The following is a 20,403-nucleotide window of genomic DNA, read 5'->3' as shown; positions in this document are numbered from 1 at the left end:
TGTTTTTATGCTGCAAGTGCAAAATTAGTCAAAATGTTTCGGCTGTCAGCGACTACAGTCGAACTTGAAACGGTCTTTCTTCTGCTAATCTAGTCGGGGAATTTCCAGATACCCCCCCTGTTCTATATGTCAGTGATTAATTTGACATACATAATTTGCTACTGTTATGCAAACTCAGTAAAACAATTTCCATCTTCAGGCTAAAACTTTAGATCGGAGATTGAAAAGTACGCTTTAAAGTGAATTTAAATGCAGGCAAATTGCGAAAGTTTGTCAATGCTGTTTTTCCTTTTGGTTAATTCGTTACTTAGTATGCAAACATGAATGTGCGGTTTCATTAGGAGAAGTACTGTACTACGAAATCCAGCAAGGTTACAAACAACTTAGGGCAGTCATTTCCAACCCCTTTAAGGAGACTCCTCTTTTGTTTTATCAAAAAACAAAAACAAAAAAACTTGCATTCCCACTGCCTGAACATTGACTGCGCTTAGTCAGTCTGCAGAGTGCAATACAGTTTCCCCACATTATGTCATTTTCATTAAAAAAAAAAAAAAATCAGTTACACAGAAAAGTTCTGCTGAGGTGGCATTGCTTCAATAGGTTCAATTAATGGCAAATCTTCCTTAACGACAGTATCATCATTCAGCACATATGGGAAGAAGGAAATGGATTTTTTGCAGTTACTAAGGGATAGCTACCTGAAACAGCATGTCATGGAATATACTAGGGGTTCGAGAGTGCTCGACCTAGTAATTGCATCTCAGAATTTGACTGTAATGAATATGACCACGTTGATACCAATTGGTAAGAGTGATCATAAGGTGACCTGGGAGGTGGCCAAATGTGTGGAATTATCTATTAAGACAGGGTACAAGTGGAATTACCGGGCTGGTAAGTATGACAAGCTGAGGAGATTGCTTGGATCAGTGCTATCAACTAGATGTTGATAGTGCATAGGGAATGGTAAAGGAACGTTTGAAGGAGATAATGGCTGATTGCATACCTAGAGTCTGGAGAGTAAATCAAGTGGGAGTTAAATGGAAGAATAACACCATTAAGCTTGAACTGCAAAAAAAAAAAAAAAAAAGATACAAACAAACAATTGTGGATGGAATTTAAGGAGAAAGTGAACTGCAGGCAAACGAACAGTACAAAGCACAGGCAAGAAGGGTAACTACTGTGGTAAGATAAACAAAAGCAGATTATGAAAGGAAATTAGCAACGCATACTAAAGAGAATCCCAAACAGTTCTTTCCATATGCTGCAAGTAAAAGAAAAACTGTATATGGCAATGTGTTTAAGGAATGCTAATGGTAGGGTGGTAACTGAATAGGTTGAAATAGTAGACTTACTAAGCGAACACTTTGCAAGAGTATATCATCCAGGCGGTGATATTGCAGAAATGAGGGAACCAGTGGCTTATACAGGAATTAAGGTGAATAGTATATTACAGAACCTTGATGTGAATACATCAGTGGGATTGGATGGTATACCAGCTCGAGTCAGTGCCCTTGACCATATTGTTTAATTTAAGTCTCAGCTCTGGGTTAGTCCCGTAGGGATGGAAAGTGGGGGGAAAAGGTCCATTGCATAAAGGAAGACTGCTGTTGCAAATTACCGACCGATCAGCATATCAGGAGTCAAGGTTTTGAAGAAAGTAATCAAGAGCAAAATACAGGAATGGATAGATGAAAATGGAATACTGTATGGGGGCAGCATGGTTTTGTTAAGGGTAGATCATGCCTCAGTAACTTGCTCACTTTTTTTATAATACAGTGACGGCTGAAATGGATAAGGGTAATGGGGTTGCAGTGATACTGCTGGACTTTGCTAATGCCTTTGACAGGACACCACATGGAATTCTAATCAGTAAACTGCAGCATATGGGGAGGAATATATGGTTGGTGAGATGTATAGGAGGGTGATTGATGGAGAGATATCAGAGAGTAGTTTATTCAGGAGTAGAGTCCAAAAGAAGACTTATGACTAGTGGTTTGCTGCAGGGTTCTGTTCTTAAACCACTGTATTTAGTTTGTTCATTAACGATATAGAAAGGATCTGAGAAGAACTGTTCATTTATTTGCTGATGATGCAAAGTTGGGTAGAGCAATAGTGAATGCACATGATGTCAAACTTTGTAGGATGATTTGGATATGTTGGCAGACGGCTAAGGAGAATGGAAGCCAGTTTAATGTGGCAAAAATGCAAAACCTTCCCCCCCCCAAAAAAAGGTTATGCATTTGGGGGGGGGTGAAAAGATTAGCAGAAGTATACCACATTGGTGAAACTGTACTTCAGGAGATTGAAAAAGCCAGAAATTTGGGAGTGTTGGTGGATAGGGAGTTTATAGGGCACATAGCAAAAGTGGCTAAATCAGCTCATCAGATCACTTTGTTACTGAATAATACTTTGACGAGCACAAACAAGCAGGTTATTGTTCCTCTTTATCGAGCCTTGATAAGACCCCCACTACTGTGCCCAAATCTGGGCGCCAGGGTTTCTTCTTGTTTGGGAGGAGGAGGTAGAAAGTATCCAGCTACGAGTGACCAAGATGATAGCTGGTCTATGGAATGAACCTTACGAGAACAGGTTGAAGATCTGTGGGGTATAGAAATTGGTTGATAGGCAGAAAAGGGGTGATATGATTGAGACATTCAAATTACTGAAGGGTTTTTACAAGATTAATTCAGAGGAAATTTTTCAGAACATGTCTGGTGGTGGGAGAACTAGCGATCATGCATGGAAATTGAGCAAGAGTGTAGTTAGCAAGGTGTTAGAACTAGGTTTTTTTTTTTTTTTTCCTTGGAGAGTGGTGAATGAGTGGAATAAGCTGCCAGAGTTTGTAAATGACTGTAAATGAGTTCAAAGCAAAGTATGATAGAAAATGTGCGAATGCTGAATGGTTGTCCTTGACATGATGTTTAGGGCCTCTCTCGATGAGTCTAAGGACTGGTTGGAGTTGCCCGTAATAATAATAATAATAATAATAATAATGTAATCAGATAAGCATCTATGACTACATCAGTTGCTTCATCGACTTACGTTGCAAAATAGGAAAATTTTATTTTTTTTCAATTAATTGATCTCAGATGTTTTCAACCAAACGCGAGATTCGCCTTCCCATTGCACCGTCGGAAAAGCAGAACCAGGTTCGTCGAGAGCCAACGCTGGGACCGGGGGAAAAAGCTCTTAACAGGTAACCAAAATAAATAAATAAAACAATTATTTTTATATTTTCCTGTTTTATTAATACCAAAAATATTAATAAACAATATCAGACTAGAAAAATCAAAATCAAAATTCCGCACACAAAACATATAATAGCAACAATTAATATTTCTTTCTTTCAAAAACTATTGGCAACGTTACTATATAACAAATAATTGAATTTATTAACATTTAGAGCTTTCTTGGCATTTTTATTTGCAAACATTTGAATAATATAATCAAAATCTGTCTGGCTAACATAGCCAAAGTACTACTCTTGAGACGATTTTGGCACATAGTAGACCTTAACACATTCTTAATTCTTGCCAATACACTGAATTACCTTTCGGCCTGGGCCACAGTTACAGATAACGTAGAAAATCTTCTGAGAGCAATGCAAATGTTGAGAAACACTGTTTCAATATGTAATTCTTCGATTTTATTTACTAGCTCAATCTAACGATTCACGCCGAAAGTAGCTGTGTGTATGGTTTCATAGGCAATTTTTTGGAAATATCGCAGTTACATTTCTAGCTTATAATTTCAGCGTTCTGTTTTAATTTATTGTCATCAACTGTCAAGTAATGCCATAAAAATCGAAATAAACTGGATATTTCATTTATAGCACTATATCGCCAAGTCAAATTTCCGATAACGAAATCTAGAATTTTGTAAAAATACATGAATTTTCAAGTGTTCTTCAATATTAATTTCTGAATTATCACTGTCCCGAACGTTTTCGTCTGCATATATTATTCTAAATTTACGTCTTTTAGCAGACAAACTCGTGGAAGGTATTTCAATTTGAAAATTTTCAGCAACAAATTTGCATTCACTGAAAACACTGGTCCACTTTTCTCTAATATCTTTTATTTCCAAAATTAAGTTTTTGCTTTTGGTTTCTTCAATGTCAATTGTTGCAGTTATTTTCTGTAAAATTTTGTTTCTGTAATTGACCGCCACCAATATTTTAAACCACACACTGGCTAAAATTATGCATTCAAATGAATTAATGTAAATCAGAATGCCATTGAAATCAGTCCGAATTTCTGCAGTTAAATTTAAAGATAAAATTTGTTCCACGACTTTTTTTTAATTTTTTAATCCGCCTAAATTATTTGTGAATGTTACAGTCGGCATCTATTCTTGCTGGCCAACGCGTGTGAGATAAACTGTGCAGGGAACAACCAATATTTTGTTTTAAAATATCCCATCTTTGAAGGCTTGAACTAAAAATACTGTACAATTTTTGAATGGTCCCAAAACATAATTGCTTCAATGCAAGCTTCCGCAGCTTGTATGCCACACATTTAGTGAATGACAAACACAAGGATAATGTATTGCTAAAGAATTTTTTTTCTCTGAAAATGAAACTTTGAGAACCTTTATAAGAGCCACTCAGATTGGCTCCGTTGTAATCCTGGCCACCGCAATCGGCAATTGTGTTCTTCAAAAGTACTTAAAATTAAGTTGGCAATCGCTTCTCCTGTTCTCTGGCTACAGTGGACAAATTTCAAAACCGTTCTTTAATTTCATACTTTCCAGCGTCACTCACTTGCAAATAACTCAATATTATTATTACTACGGACGACTCCAAGGAGTCGTTAGACTCATCGAGGGAGGCCCTAAACATCATGTCCACACAACCATTCGACATTCTTACAGTATCTATCATACCTTGCCTTGCACTCATTCACTGTCATAGCGTCCTCCCATCACCAGTCCTGATCTCAAAAATATCCTCTGAATTAATCCTATAGAAACCCTTTAGCAATTTTAATCTCATTCATATCTCCTCTTTTCCACCTATCAACCAATTTCTGCAACCCACAATTCTTCAACCTGTTCTCATAAGGTTCATTCCATAGACCTGCTATAATCTTGGTCACTCGCCTCTGGATCCTCACAACTGCCTCCCAACCAAGAAGAAACCTAGTTGACCAGATCTCTTCAGCAACCAAGTGATTTGATGAGCTGATTTAGCCACTTTTGCAATGTATCCCCTAAACTTCATCTCCCTATCCACCAACTCTCCCAAGTCCCTAGCCTCATCAATCTCCTGGAGTACAGTTCCACCAATGTGATATACTGCTGCTAATCTTTTTACCCCAAAATGCATAACCTTACATTTTGTCACATTAAATTGATATTCATTCTCCTTATCCCAGACCTCCAATCTATCCAAATTATCCTGAAAAATTTTGACATCTTCTGCATTCACCATTGCCCTACCCAACTTTGCATCATCAGCGAACAAATGAACCGTTCCTCTTAGATCCTTCCCTATATCGTTAATGAACAAATTAAACAGCAGTGGTCCAAGAACAGACCACTAGTCACAGGCTGTCTTTTGGACTCTACTCCTGAATAAATTACTCTTTGATATCTCACCATCAACCACCCATCCATTCATTTCACCAACCCTTTATCCATTCCCATATGTTGCATTTTATAGATTAGAATTCCATGTAGTATCCTGTCAAAGGCCTTAGCCAGGTTCAGCAGTATCACTGTAAACCCATTATCCATATCCAGTTCAGCCATCACTGTGTTATAAAACTTGAGCAAGTTACTGAGGCATGATCTACCCTTCACAAAACCATGCTTTCTCCCATACAGTATATCATTTTCATCAATCCATTCCTGTATTTTTCCCTTGACTACTTTCTCCAAGACCTTGACAACGACTCCTGGTATGCTGATCGGTCGTTAATTTGCAACGGTAGTCTTGGATCCTCCTTTATGCAGTGGAACTATTATCCCCTCTTTCCACACCTCCGGGACTAAACCAGACCCGAGACTTAAATTAAACAACGTGGTCAAGGGCACTGATAATTCTTTAGCCGCTTCACCTAAGACCTGTGCCGGTATACCGTCCAATCCCACAGATGTATTCACATTAAGGTTCTGTAATAGACTATTCACCTCTTCATTCATCACAATTCCCGTATAAACTAATGGTTCCTTCATTCTTTCAATGTTACCACCTGGATGATATACTCTTGCAAAGTGCTCGCTCAGTAATTCCACTATATCGACTGATTCAGTGACCTCTTTGCCATCGGCATTCCTTAAAATCATTCTGCCGTGTATGTACAGTTTTTGTTTTACTTGCAGCATATTGAAAGAACTGTTTGGAATTCTCTTTAGCTTGCACAGCTAGCTTCCTTTCATAATCCACTTTTGCTTTTCTTACCACACTCGTTACCCATCTGGCCTGCGCTTTTTATCGTTCGTGTGCCTGCAGGTCACCTTTCTCTTTAAACTCCCTCCACAGTTGTTTCTTTTTTTTGCAGCTCAAGCTTAATGGTGTTATTCATCCATTTAACCCCTACTTGTTTTACTATTCGGACCATAGGTATACAATCAGCCATAACCTCCAGCAAATGCTCCTTGACCGCTCGCCATGCTCTGTCGGCATCCAGCCCTTGGAGGTTTACATGCCATGCCACTGAACCAAGCAATCTCCTAAGCTTGTCATACTTGCCAGCACGGTAATTCCACGTTTACCCTGTCTTAATCAAAAATTCCACACCTTTAACTACCTCCCAGGTCAAGACCTTATGATCACTCTCACCAATAGGTGGACATGGTCATATTCATTACAGTCAAATTCTCAGATGCTATTACCAGGTCAAACGCTCTCAAACCCCTAGTACTTTCTATTACATGCTGTCTCAGATAGTTATCCCTTAGTAACTGAATTAAATCCAGTTCCTTCCTCACATGTGTCCTCTGCTCCTTCCAGTCAATGTTACCATAGTTGAAATCCCCCATAATAATTACCCTCCTTCCACTCATTTCATCAATTTGTTTATGCATACTATCTCCACCATCTATTTCATCACCTGGTCTATAGCAGCAGCCAACTGTATATTTTGTTCTGCTAGTCTCAATCTCACACCAAATAGCCTCAAATGAGCTCTTTTCATTATCCTGCGATCAATTTCTATTCTCCTCGGCTGCAGTTCACACTCCTCCTCCCCATTTTATTCTCTCTGTCCCTCCTTAACACACTATAAACTACACATTCTATCCCACTAACTATATCATCTCCGTCAGCCATGTTTCACTAATGCCAATAACCTGTGGCCAGGAAGATCCAACCAAGGCCAAAAATTCTTCCTTCTTGTTCCTAATACTCCTGGCATTAGTATACATGAAATGCAGAGGTCCCTTTGTCCCATCCCTATCTTGATGCGTTATTCTAACTATTCCATTCTGGTTTCTTGTCCTTAGTACTGGCTCGAGTACATTATATATATTCTTACACTCAACTGTCTTACTGACGTCCGCATATCCACTCCCCCCCCCCCTCCTTGATAGTTCTAATTTCCCTCGTTCTGCACATCCATTTTCACTTCATTCAGCAACACTTTTTCCAGTCTCCACACACCAAATCCATTCAAATACAGGCCATCCTTCTTGTACAAATCCTTTCGCTCATCAAACTCATTCCACACGTCCACAAATTCCACACCACACCGTCTGCATAACCTGCTCATAAAGTCATTTGCGATTATAGCCCTTCTTCTAAACTCCTCTCTGTCACACCGCGGCTACAGACTCACCATCCTAACTCTGTCACGTCACTCTTTTCTTTCGCTACCTTTAACAATACTTTCAAGTCCTCTCTCCTAAAAAAATTATCTCCTTTCAATTCATTCGTACCGCCATATGAAAATCTTCTGTTCAATATGATAAAATAGTAGATACATCTGCAGAATCGGGAGTTGTATTTACTATTATTTAGTAATACTTTGCTTTTGTAACAGTATCTGCACAGCATTCTATAAATTTGTTCTGGCTTTTTATTTATTTATTCGTATGGAGTTCGCTCCCTCTTCTTTCCCGTCCCTACTGGGGCGAGTTGATCCCCCCTCATGGGGGTTAAGTATTTATGGCTGTAGATCCGTGTGTTCAGGGGGCCGGTTTGCCTGCTTGCAAAATGAAAAACCCCAGATAAACTGGGAGGGGGGGGGCGCTGTCCACTCACAAGACCGATAACTTGGCTATGGTTGAGGAAGATCCTTAACACTTTCATTGCCAAGCTGAAAATTGGAATTTCGTGTGGTGGCCAATTTTTTTTTATTTTTTTATTTAGTTAGCGACGTCCGCGCGATAAATAACGCGTGATCGGCCGTTTGGTGAGAACTCGCATCGCGCGATATCGCGTGATTGGCAATGAACGTGTTAAGCTCCTCACGTCAGCGACGGGAATCGAACCTAGGAGACTCCTTCCTCAGGCATATGGTTGCGAAGCGCAAAGCCACTAAACTAACCGCGCGGACGGCTTTCGGCTGATAAGTAATGTACTTGCATTCGGTTATGTGATAATTGGGATTGTTTTGATGATGATGTTCACCCGGTATTTTCTACCCACTACAGGGTGAAGGCCTCTCCCTTGAGAGAGGCCTTCACCCTTTAGTGAGTAGAAAATGCAGTACCCTGTCTTGGGAGAGCGTACCGTATTTACTCGAATATAACTCGCACTTTTGCCCCATGAAGTTAAAACGGTATTAACAAAAAAATCACTGGACTCAACGACAAAGGCAAGCCGACAATTATCAAGTTGAAATGCTAATTTTCTTCAACCGAATTCCAAAATATGTAAGGCTGCCATAACAACATTCACTACCTTTTACTTAAAGTTTTAACTTTTTTTTGTGTGTGTGTGTGTACGAGGTATATCGGAAACTTTAATTTCTTTTTTCATAAAGTAAAAGGGGTGCAAGATATTCGAGTAAATACGGTATCCATACTTAGATGAATGAATGTATGACGGTGGAAGACGATCACAACATCCATGCCTAGTGGGGATTCAAACCCGCAGCCTATTGGCTGGAGAGCTGATACGTTAACCACTCGGCCAACCAGGCCAGCGGGATTGTTTTACATTGTTCAAATGTTTGTTTTTATTTTATTTTATTTTAGTACGGGATCATAGTGACACATTAATTCATACAATTCCCAAAAAGTTTCTGTTTCCGGGATTACCTAACAAATGTGTTTTACTTCTAAATACTAAACCTCATTCTCTAAAAAATAATGTAACGCCTAAAATTTTGTGTAATATTTGTTTCTATTTGCATTCCTGATTCTTGACATAATCATGAAGATATGAATTTACAGTTGTGTTGCCAAGATTTTTCTCTAAATTTCGCCATTGTATATAATTCGTTTTATGATTTTTTTGATCAAAATGATTATTTTGATGTTCGGAAATTTTTTCATACCATTTTATTGAAAATCCAGATTTCAGAGCAAAACTGGATGTATAACATGTCGCAGTTTTATTAAAAAGTCTGCAGGGAAGCAAAACAATGCTTGTTTGCTGTTACTCCAGAGGAGCCAATCTCGTGGTATTAGTTCACCATTTTGTAAAGTTATTTTAAGTAAATTAATTGGAAATTTATACCCATGAATGCCATTCGGAAATTCCGTAGGATGTTTTCCGGGCTCTAGGCGTACCACCTCCTCCACTTGAACTGGTGTACAATATTCTGTTTCAATTACACTTATATCATAATTGTTTGTTTTTATTAAGTCTGAATGAGTATCGCTCTCTTGCCGAGTCAACTGCTGTTCTGATTCTTTAGAGGAGGGGTTCTCAATATGGTGTACGCGTACCCCTTGAGGGATATGTGGTAAAAAAAATTTTTTTTTGGGGGGGGGGTATGCCGTGAGAGCTTAAAAGCCACTAGATCGAGTAACAAAGTCGCAAGTTGGCAATACTGATTAATTTCTGAGAACTGAGTGACGAAGCGCAGCGTTGTAGTTCATGTCTATACATGTTTGTCAATCCTCCCTCACCTTCCATACCTGAGAGCCAAACCTACCTGAACAGCTGATCGCATGGTCAAAACATCCATTCTAAGTGAATGAGTGTGCCTTCTTACTGCTCTATGTATTTGTTGTGATTTATTTCACTTGCTGTGCTTAAAGTTATTTTGTTTTCGGTTTACCGTGAAGTTAAATGAACATGTTTCTAAAGTGCCTTGAAACATGGATAAATGGATAATTAACAAGAAAAGTAACGTGGAAAGACCTGCAGTGGAAGTGGCGCTTACATCTTCTGTGCTAGGCTGCCCAAGCATGGACTTCAGTTGAAGTCTAGTCGCCATCTAGAGGAACTTTTTTTTCTTCGACTACTTCCCAAATTAGTCGATCTCTGTCATAGCAAGCGGGTTTTTTCCTCCGGAAACTCAGGTTTTTTTCATTCCGTGAACACAAGAAAATCGACCATAGAATCCACATTAATTCAGACAACACATTCTATTAGGATTAGGTACCAAGAGATGGCAGCACTTGTTTGCCATCTCTTCATCGGTGGCGGCTTATAATTAGTGATAGTCACGGGCCGACTATCTCTGATTCGCTACCGGTGGAGATTGAACTACCCACTCAGTCTCCAAAAGCTAGATAGGGTTAAAAGGCCTCGCTTACTCCCTACAAGGGAATAAAAACGCTTTAGCTTATTGTTATTTTTATTATTAGCTCAATTACCAAAGTAACTAAAAGAACATTAAATGTTAAACAATCAAGTGATGAAAAAAAAAATAAAGAACGTAAATATCATGAATCATATTTACAATTTGGCTTTATCTGGACAAGAAATTTAGTAGAACCAAATCCATAGTGCACTGTTTGCTCTGAAGTCCTGTCACAAAATTCTATGAAGCTATCTCTTTTATGGTGACACTTTGAAACAAAACATGAGGCATTTAAAAAATTAAGCCCTTAAGCTGTTTTGAATCTCTTTTGGAAGACCTGAATAAAACCATAATTAAGCATTTTTCTGGTGTAGAATCAAATGAAATTGCACTCAATGCTTCTTACAAAGTAAGCCTTCAAATGTCCAAAGATGGAAAAGGCTCACACAATAGGAGAGTCACTCATTCTTCCAGCAGTGGAAGAAATAGCTTCTTGTATAATAAATTTAGTTTACTCCTTTCTCCAAGTGTAAGCAAACAAAGTTTGCACCTGAAGTATCTTCCGGACTGAGACAACTTGTGATAAAGGTGGGCCAAGCTCTCATCACTCCTTGTCTTAGTATCTCCCATAATGCAAAACACATCTCCTTCCAGACATGTATAATGTCTATGCATTAAGGGAAGGGCCACTACCCAGACCAGTTTCGACCTTTATTGAGGTCTCGTCAGTGAGAGCCAGACCCAGAGGTGGTGATACCAAGGTGGAAGAAATGGAGAAGTCATATTTACTTATATTTACTTATATGAGTTGCCAAAAGGTGTCTCACCTTATTATTAAATTACTCTGGATTTAGAGAAAGATGTTGGAAGTTTTTTCCCACTTGGTTAGAGTGGGAAAAATTATAATTAAAAATTAAACTAAATTAATAAATTTAGTTTAATCCTTTATCCAAGTGTAAGCAAACAAAATTTGCGCTTCAAGTATCTTCAGGACCGAGGCAACTAGTGGTAAAAGTGGACCAAGCTCTCATCACTCCTTGTCTTAGTATCTCCCATAATGCAAAGCACATCTCTTTCCAGACATATATACAATACATACAAGAACATACAAGACAAGCTTCTTGTATGTTTGGTCAAAAAGAGGCAAACCTTGTCAGAACCATTCCTTTGTCAAACGACACACTTTCCAATAGAATTAAAGATATGCCCTGTAATATTAAGGACAACTCATTCGAACTGTTTAATGTAGATCGTGGTTTGCCATACAAGTGGATGAGTCGACAGTCGTAGCTGGGCTAACTCAATTACTTGTTTTTGGGCGTGAAAAATTCCAAGATGCAATATTTGAAGATATTTTATTTTGTAAGCTTCTCAAAACGTTTACTATGGGTGAGGATATTTTTGATATGATTGATTCATTTTTTGCCGAAAACAACCTTGAATGAAAAAATTGCATTTTTGTATATATTGATGGAGCAAAAGCAATGAGTGGTTTGTCGTATAAAACAAGCTGCACCAGAATGTCAGTTCACTCATTGTTGTCTTCACCGTGAAGTGCTGATAGCTATATTTCTTCTCCCTGATGATTTAAAAAGAGTCCTGGAACTTAAAAGTGTACAAATGGTTAATTTCACCAAACTCAACCATTGAAGTCTGGAATTTTTTCAATTATCTGTGAAGAAAAGAGTAGCCTGCATTAGATGTTGATACTTCACACAGAAGTACGTTGGTTGTCACGAGGAAATGTTCTTCGCCATTTATTTGAACTCTACAATGAAGTACACTTTTCTTCATGGACCACGAGTTTCAACTTTCTTTGAGACTGCAAGATTTAGAATGGCTTCTATGGTTAGTATATTAGCTGATATATTTGAAAAAAAAAAAAAAAAAGAAAGAATGAAAAAAAAGAAACTTATCATTGCAAGGAGACAACGTTGATGTGTTCTATGTTGAGAAGAACACAGAGGCAATGGTTAAAAAAAATTATATATATATATAGGAAAACGGAATTAAAAAGAACAGCTGTGGCCAATTTCAGCGACTAGATTCATTTATTAAAGAAAATGAGCAAACGATTGCAGACTTTGAAGACATCAGACAACAAATAATTGTTCACTTTAGCACTCTTAAAACTCTTATGAGGCAGTATTCCCCAACCTAATGAAATGCAAGAATAGATCCCCCCCCCCTTTCACATTTGATTTAGAAAAATGTAAGCTTCCGTTGTCCAATAAAGAAGAGTTGATTGAGATATCTTGTGACAATAGTTTAAAAAACATTCGTTCCAAAAAATTGCAGTCAAACATTTCTTACCTTTCACAACAACTTGTTTATGTGAAACTGGTTTTTCCTCTTTAACTGCTTTAAAAAAATAAATATAGGAACAGACTGGATGTTGAGGATGACTTGCGACTCTACCTTAGCAAGATAACTCCAAACCATTGATGAACTGTGCAAGCGTAAAAAAAAAAAACATATCTCACTGATTACCCAGTAAAATTTGTTTATGTCACTCTGTGATATAAACAATTCGATATATGTATGTAATTTATGAATACAAAATTGAATGTGTGTGTGTGTGTGTGTGTGTGTGTGTGTGTGTGTGTGTGTGTGTGTGTGTGTGTGTGTGTGTGTGTGTGTGTGTGTGTGTGTGTGTGTGTGTGTGTGTGTTCACCCTATTCGAGATGCCGTCCGGTGTCCAGGAGCTTTATTGTTCTTTAATAATACCATATAATTCAACAGGTGATGTGGGTGCAATATGGTAAGCACTGGTATCTGGGAGTTTTAATATGTGTCTGACTTGTCTGTGGATTTTGTATAAGTGATTAAAATCTAAGTTGTTATATGAAGGTTTGCACTGCACCTCTAGATTCTTTACTATGGCTTCTGTGAGATTGAGGAGAGGGATCTGTTTTTATTTTTGATGTTTCTCAGTAACCCCCAGATAGAGTGATCAATAGGTGAGATAGAAGCTAACATTTCATCCCAAACTTGGTTTCTATGAGTTTTAAGTGTATCTCTCACTTCCCCGTTCAATCTATTAAGAACTGTTTTGTCCTGAGATGCGCGAGTGTTACGAAATCTCTTCCTAGATCAGGTCCATAATATCCTCGGGCAAACGACCAGGCTTGGAAAGAGGTTTCTGGAAGGTTGCAACCGTTATAGCAGACTTAATTTGTTGGGTGAGGCTAGTCACTGCAGATTCCACATCATCTTTTGTGAATATGTGAGGGACAGGTCCAATTTGCTCCCTAAGTGCTTTAGACAATCTGTCCCACGATAAGCATGAGTGAGAGGGAGAAGACAGGTATTCTTGTTTTCCCAGTTGTAGTAGAATTGGGTTGTGATCATCCGATGACAGCTCGTTTAGTGATTTAAGACTGTACTGAAGTTTAATGTCTTGCAGGATAGCTATATCCAGGATGTCAGCAGTGCCAAACGTACTGAGATGAGTTGGTTCGGTAGGTCCAGCCACGACAGCACAGTTTGATCCTATGTAGTTGGAAAGGATGCAGCCATTCTTGTTGGTGGTTCTACTATTCCAGGCAGGGTGCTTGGAGTTTAAATCCCCAGCAATAATGATGGGTACTCTAACTCCTAAAATGGCATTTAGATCAGTCTGCAGCAGAGTTTTTAAGGATGGATTGTAAGCCGAATAGATTTTCAATCTGCCGGCAGAGCTGGTGAAAACTTCCACACCTGTAATTTCAAGGTTAGTGGTTGGTGAGTTGTTCACAGAATGCTGCTTAATGAAGATGGCAGTGCCACCACCCCTGTAGTTGGATCTGTTATTTCTGTACATGAGATAACTTCGTATTTTGGGACTGTCAGAGGGTCTAAGGTGTGTTTCACTGATTAGTATAATATCAGGCTGTAAGTGAAATCTTGTAGCTCCAGAATTTTGTTCCTTAAGCCATTCGCATTCCATGCAATGATCTGAAGAGAGGCAGGAATAAGCTTGTTTTTATTCATTTATGATTGCTGTGAGGATGGCCTGTGTTTCCTGTAGGAATATTTTAGTGGTGGTTGCTGAAAGGTTAGAGAGGCTGAAATCTTGTAGCATGTTAGCTAAAGAGGCTGTATTAACTGCTATCAGATTAGTAGGCACTATTGGCTGATTTTGTTCAGATATTGGTTTGTTAGTACGGGCCACATCAGCATAACTTCTTGTTTGCCTTTGGCTTCCACTGTCTTTGAAGGTCACCGACTGTTGCTGCCGAGTCTCAGGCTGTGGAGCAGGGCCCCAGGTGATCTTTTACTAGAGGAAGAGGGAGGTTTAACTGTCTCCATCACTCTATTTTTTGGGTGCTGAGTACATCCCTTGTAGTTTGCTGGGTGAGGGCCAACACAGTTGACACATATAGCCGAGGTGGTTTTTGGCTTGATGCAGGTGTTAGTGGGGTGGTTCTTAGCACATTTCAGGCATTTATACTCTGCCTTGCAGAGTCTTTGAGCATGGCCAAACTTCTGTTATCTATGGCATTGATTAGTAGATGCCCATTTACGGAGTGGCTCTGGGGTGATCCGGAGTCCACAAACAGATGTTAAATCATAGATGTTCTTATAGGCTTTGTGAATCTCCACCAAGACCAGAAGCATAGGGGATTTGTCCGCTCTCGTCATTCTGCTGATCTTAATAGGTGGCAGGTCCTGGTGGCGGAGGTCAGCCTCAATTTCATCTGTAGTTATATCCTCCGTGACACCCCGCAGTACTACCTTCAGATTTTTCTCTGAACTAAGAGCAAAGGTGTGGTAGTGAATATTGCTGGAGTCTAACACTTTGGTCAGTTTCCTGTAATCAGTCACAGTAGCCGGCTGAATTTTTATACCATCATCAGTGTTCTTGGCTGAGAGATACTGTATCAGTGAGTTTATCATGGTGGACCTTAATTGTGTCCATCTTTTCTTTTCCTGGAGGACTATCGGTGGAACCCTTTCTTTCGTGGCGGTGGAGAGATTGGAACTGGGAGTATCCTCTTCCATACCAAAATCTATGGGAGGGTCTGTGTCAGTGGTTTTGTGCTTTTTGCGCACACGAACTTCTTCAAAGTCTGGGGGAGACTGCAACTGAGTAATGAGCTCCTCACTTGTATCGTCCGAGTTATCTTCTATGACTGCAGAGGGCGGGAATGAGTCAAAAAGTTTAACTTTTACCAACTATCACTCAGAAGTTTTCCTAATCCGAGGAATTCATTATAAACCTCCTCGAAAATGGTCTGGTTCAGAGGTTTTGCCATAGCAAATTCCTTTGACACAATCTGGTGTTTTCCAGCAGTACGATAGTTTAGTATGCCCTGTGATTAGGCGAAGAAGATGGTTTCCGACGGAACTAAAAATTGAAATTAAAGTATTTACTCGCCTGTAACTAACTTACAAAAACTTTTCGTAATCAAAATGTTTGATCAATACATGTGAACATAATACTCGACACGAAACCATAAATCGCTAAAAAACATATCAATCAAATTCGCAATTCACCATAAATAATACACGAAACACTAACACGCGAGCCGCCATATTGAAATCAATTCAGATCGCCTCTATGTGTGTGTTTTATTTTATTCCCATTTTTATACTATAACTATATTTTCATCTATCTGTACAAGGGGTACGCCAGTTACATACACATTTCCAGGGGGTACGCGAAGCATAAAAGTTTGAGAACCACTGCTTTAGTTATTTAGAACCACTGCATTATTGTTTATTATCTTTACCTTCTTTTGGCTCTTCATTTTCCAAATCAAGACATTGTACATTTACTGTAGTTGTACCTAAAAATCCTGGATTCTCCCCAGTTTTTTTATTCTTTTTCTTTCTTGTTCTTTCCATAATTTTGATTTCCGTTTTGTTGCTCCTGATTTAATGGTAGCTCATTGTTGAAAATTTAATTTCAAAAAAATAAATTAAAAAGTAGAATACAGTATATGGAAATCGATTTAATAGTAAAATTACATTTGCATAATAAATTTCACATGATGATCATGTATTGTTCTCATGTATTTGTTTACATCGATAGTCTTACAAATGGACAGACTACACACTGACCAAAGTCCAAGCATACCCTTACTGTGAACAACTCCAGGCGCTCATGCTGTAAAGAAAGCATTTCGTCGAGTAAACAAAGACGAAATTTATTGTGAACCTTGACACGCTAAAAATAGAATCGAATAAATGTTGCTGGGTATTTAAAATATATTTTGAGTTCTCTCGGTAAATTGTTAATCGTTGAAGAATAGTCAACTGTTTGCTGTGAGCAATACTATATTAAAAGATTATATTAATATATTAGTACCTAACTTGGCCCTTAGAAATTACTTGCCCCTAGTAATCACGTGTTCGTGGAACCTTATCCCTCCCTTTTTTTTTTCTAGACGAACCTGAGTCGAACCATTCAAAGTCGGTATACCTATGATTCGCCTAGCTTCATCTCCACCAAATCAATTGCTGCAGTGGCATCAACGTTTCTCCTACCATGAATTATCAAATTCTCCGATGGGAGAATTTGATAATATCGTACCCTCTTTCCAACCAACACGCTGCGGGTTCGATTCCCGCCGTTGGCATAGATGTTTGTAATTGTCTTTAGGTGGCAGATGAAATTCATCAACCGGCATGAGATCACTGCCTCGCTTATTGGAGGACTGAAGTGGATTAAAAAAAAAGCTCCATGTTTGGTCAGCGGGGTTTCCAGATTATGTAAAAAATTATATATATCCGCGCAGTTAGCCTAGTGGCTGTGCGCTTCGCAACCATATGCCTGGGGAAGGAGTGTCCTAGGTTCGAATCCCGTCAGTGACGTGTGGAGCTGAAGGATCTTTCTCAGTCATTGCCAAGTTAGCCGGTCTTGGGCGTGGACAGTACGGTTTTTCCCCCCAGTTTATCCTGGGATTTTTCATCCCGCAAAGCAGGCAAACTAGCCCTGAGAACTCAACACACACTACAGGACATAGATACACCTGGACTTAGGGCTGACCACCTTATCCTGTGAACGGTTTGAGGTCCGGTGATTAATAAACCCTCGACACCGCAAGGTAAAAGAGGGTAAAAGGAAGATGAGATAAGATATATATAATTGAAAAAAAATGGGGGCGGGGGAATATCCTTAGCGCACCCACAATCAAATTTTTTTGATGTAGTAACTATATTGTAGTCATAACTACAATGGCATCTGACAATGTAATAATGTAATAATGGTAATGAAATAAATATGGAAGTTGAAAGTGCTGTGTTGTATTGTATTGAAATAAGTGGATGAAATATCGAGTGCATGCGGGAGTTGTGCTCGAAAATAAACAATGATAAGGGCCATTCCTTCTCGTCGCCTCCTTATAAAGGATCTTTCATCCTCCACATTTTGAAAACTACTGACTTAGGGCAACTGGAGAAAGTATGGAACTATAACTTGCTGCGGAGACTAACAATAGTAATTTCGGTATTAACTTCCGTTTTTTTTTGTTTTTTTTTTCCCATTCTTCACATATATTTAAATAGCCAACGCATAAATAATTTATTGTGATAATATAAATAAACAAGCGTTATGGATGTAGTCAACAGAAATCGATAAATGTTCAATTCATAACTAAAAAATAAATAAATAATTATAAAAATCATCAAATTTAAGTGGATATTAGATCGATCATTATTTCAAATCCGAATGTTGAAACTATGAAAGTTTCGTAAAAATAATATTATTTTTACGAAATTTGATTATAATATTATAATTTTTGTATTATTAGACACCTCCAGGGAGAGTGTGCCAACAGCAACGAACGATTGTTTCCCTTCCAACTACTAACCACACTCAAACTTACTTAACGGAGCCCTTAGTAGCAGATGCTCTACCAATCGACCAACGTTTGCCGGCTAGTTTGAATTATAAAGTAATATTTTCTTTCAGCAGTAATTTGAGCCCTCAAATACAAAACACATATTGAAGGATTTCCAATACTTACCTAACAAAAGAAGCTTTAACTCCCTTCTGGCATCATGTTTATCTCTGCGTAGCTGCTTTTCTATTTCCTGGTTTATCCTTTTCTGTTCTTTTGCTTCTTCACTTAAAAGACAAGACATTCCCAGAGATGAACTATAGAAATATGAATATCGCAAATTCTCTGTGATTGAATTTCTTCAATGAATAAACAGACCCCCTTGAACTCGATAGAGAGGTGAAATATTTAGGAAAAATCTAAGCACAAAACGTTGAGGGTCACGAAGGATTAAAAAAACAGCTACGTTTCTGATAGTGTTTCTCCTGCCTAGAATTTGAAGGAAAGAAAAATAATTGGCGCCATCAAAAAAAAAAAAAAAAAAAATGGCATTAGCACTAATTCAATAAAAAGTTCAAGGCTATACGAATACTTCTTTCTGACTTGTTTCTTCGTTAATCCAATTGTAGTTCAAAGACTAACAGAATAGCTGGATACTATAAACCCAGACATGGATTCCTTACAACAGTGGTTTCTAAACTTTATGTAGTGGTGTCTTATCTCCCCACTTTAGAAATATTTTGTTTCGTCTTCATTGATCTTCAATGAATACATTTTTATGACTAAATTAAGGAAAGAAAAATGATTAATACATCACGCAAATTGAATAATATAACTGTAGCATTAATTACGTTCTTTACAAATATGTTAATATTCACCAATAACTTACAAATGCACCCACCCACACCCACACACAGCGTAAGGTCGATAGTTGATTTTGCAAAAAATGAAGAAAGAAAAAAAAAACCTCACTTTCACAACTATAGTCTGTCTACACAGTTAAAAGAACCATAGCTGACAGAGTGACAAGAAGAGTCATTTCATGATAAAGGTGAGAAAAGAATAAGGAATGTATGAATTCGTCATCAAGACGCGAAATCACGTGCTTTATGCATAAAAATTTCCAACTGTTATACAAGCAAAATAGTCACCATTTTAAAAACTAGAATGTTCATAAAAGAAAAGCTAATTTTCCTACGTATAATAATAAACTCTCATTCCACGAAACAAATTGATTACTCCATAATTGGAGTGGATAGGCCTTTTTCTGCCATACCCAGAAGTGTGTGTGACGAGGGTTCTCTCATCTTGTCGTCGAACGATACTTTACAAACATCTATGGCATAAACACCAACATAAATGCATCACTTGCAAGATATTCAGAATTGGCCTACTATTCCGAACTAAAACTCAAATTGCAGCCACATTAAACACAATCCACATTCTATGTCCAAATCATGCGCTTCATGATTCCTTTTGCCTCAATGGTAGCTTTAGCTTTATGATATTCAACATTGCTTGCCAGAGAATACATAATTGAGAATTGACTGCTTTTGATCTCTGGTTCAAGGTTTCCTTGTTGCATCCAGTAACATTCATCTGTTGTATTTACTACACGTTTACAATTTCCTATCCATGAAGCTCGATCTCTTGCAATCCAGCTATCCAAATACTGAAGTCATCTTCGTAGGTGACGTTAATGTCCAAAACTTTAACAGTCTTGTTTTTTTAAAAAATAAATAAATAATGTTCTAATGCAAATCCACAATGAATAACTGCCTCCACTTTTCCGATACTCAAAACTGGACAGTGGAGAGGGTTAATGAGAATTCGGATAGGTAGATGTACGATTTACATTACATCTACAAAATCTTGCAATAACTGTCGATGTAACGCGCCTGCAATCAGTGCAAGAAAGAAAAAAACAAAAACAAAAAAACGCTTCGCTACATATTTTCCCATAGGTGCAAAATCCTAGCTGTGCTACTGTTACGCCC

The 20,403-nt window shown here is 38.2% G+C and overlaps 1 protein-coding gene across 1 annotated transcript in view; it reads right to left on the bottom strand.

The window, feature by feature from the left end:
- The window catches only part of LOC150109382 (G protein alpha q subunit-like), a 79,068-nt gene extending 60,358 nt beyond the window's left edge, over positions 1 to 18,710 (bottom strand). The window contains exon 1 of the mRNA XM_090407798.1: positions 18,593 to 18,710. Coding sequence (XP_090263924.1) covers positions 18,593 to 18,710 — 118 coding nt within the window. The remainder of the gene's footprint in view (positions 1 to 18,592) is intronic.
- Between the last annotated feature and the right edge of the window lie 1,693 nt (positions 18,711 to 20,403).

The sequence above is a fragment of the Typopeltis vanoorti genome, chromosome 2 (genome assembly GCF_054136105.1).
Source record: "Typopeltis vanoorti isolate ZY-2024b chromosome 2, IOZ_Tvanoo_1.0, whole genome shotgun sequence".
NCBI lineage: Eukaryota > Metazoa > Arthropoda > Arachnida > Uropygi > Thelyphonidae > Typopeltis > Typopeltis vanoorti.
The sequence above is the reverse complement of the archived record's forward strand: the minus strand, read 5'-3'. Positions and strand labels throughout refer to the sequence as shown.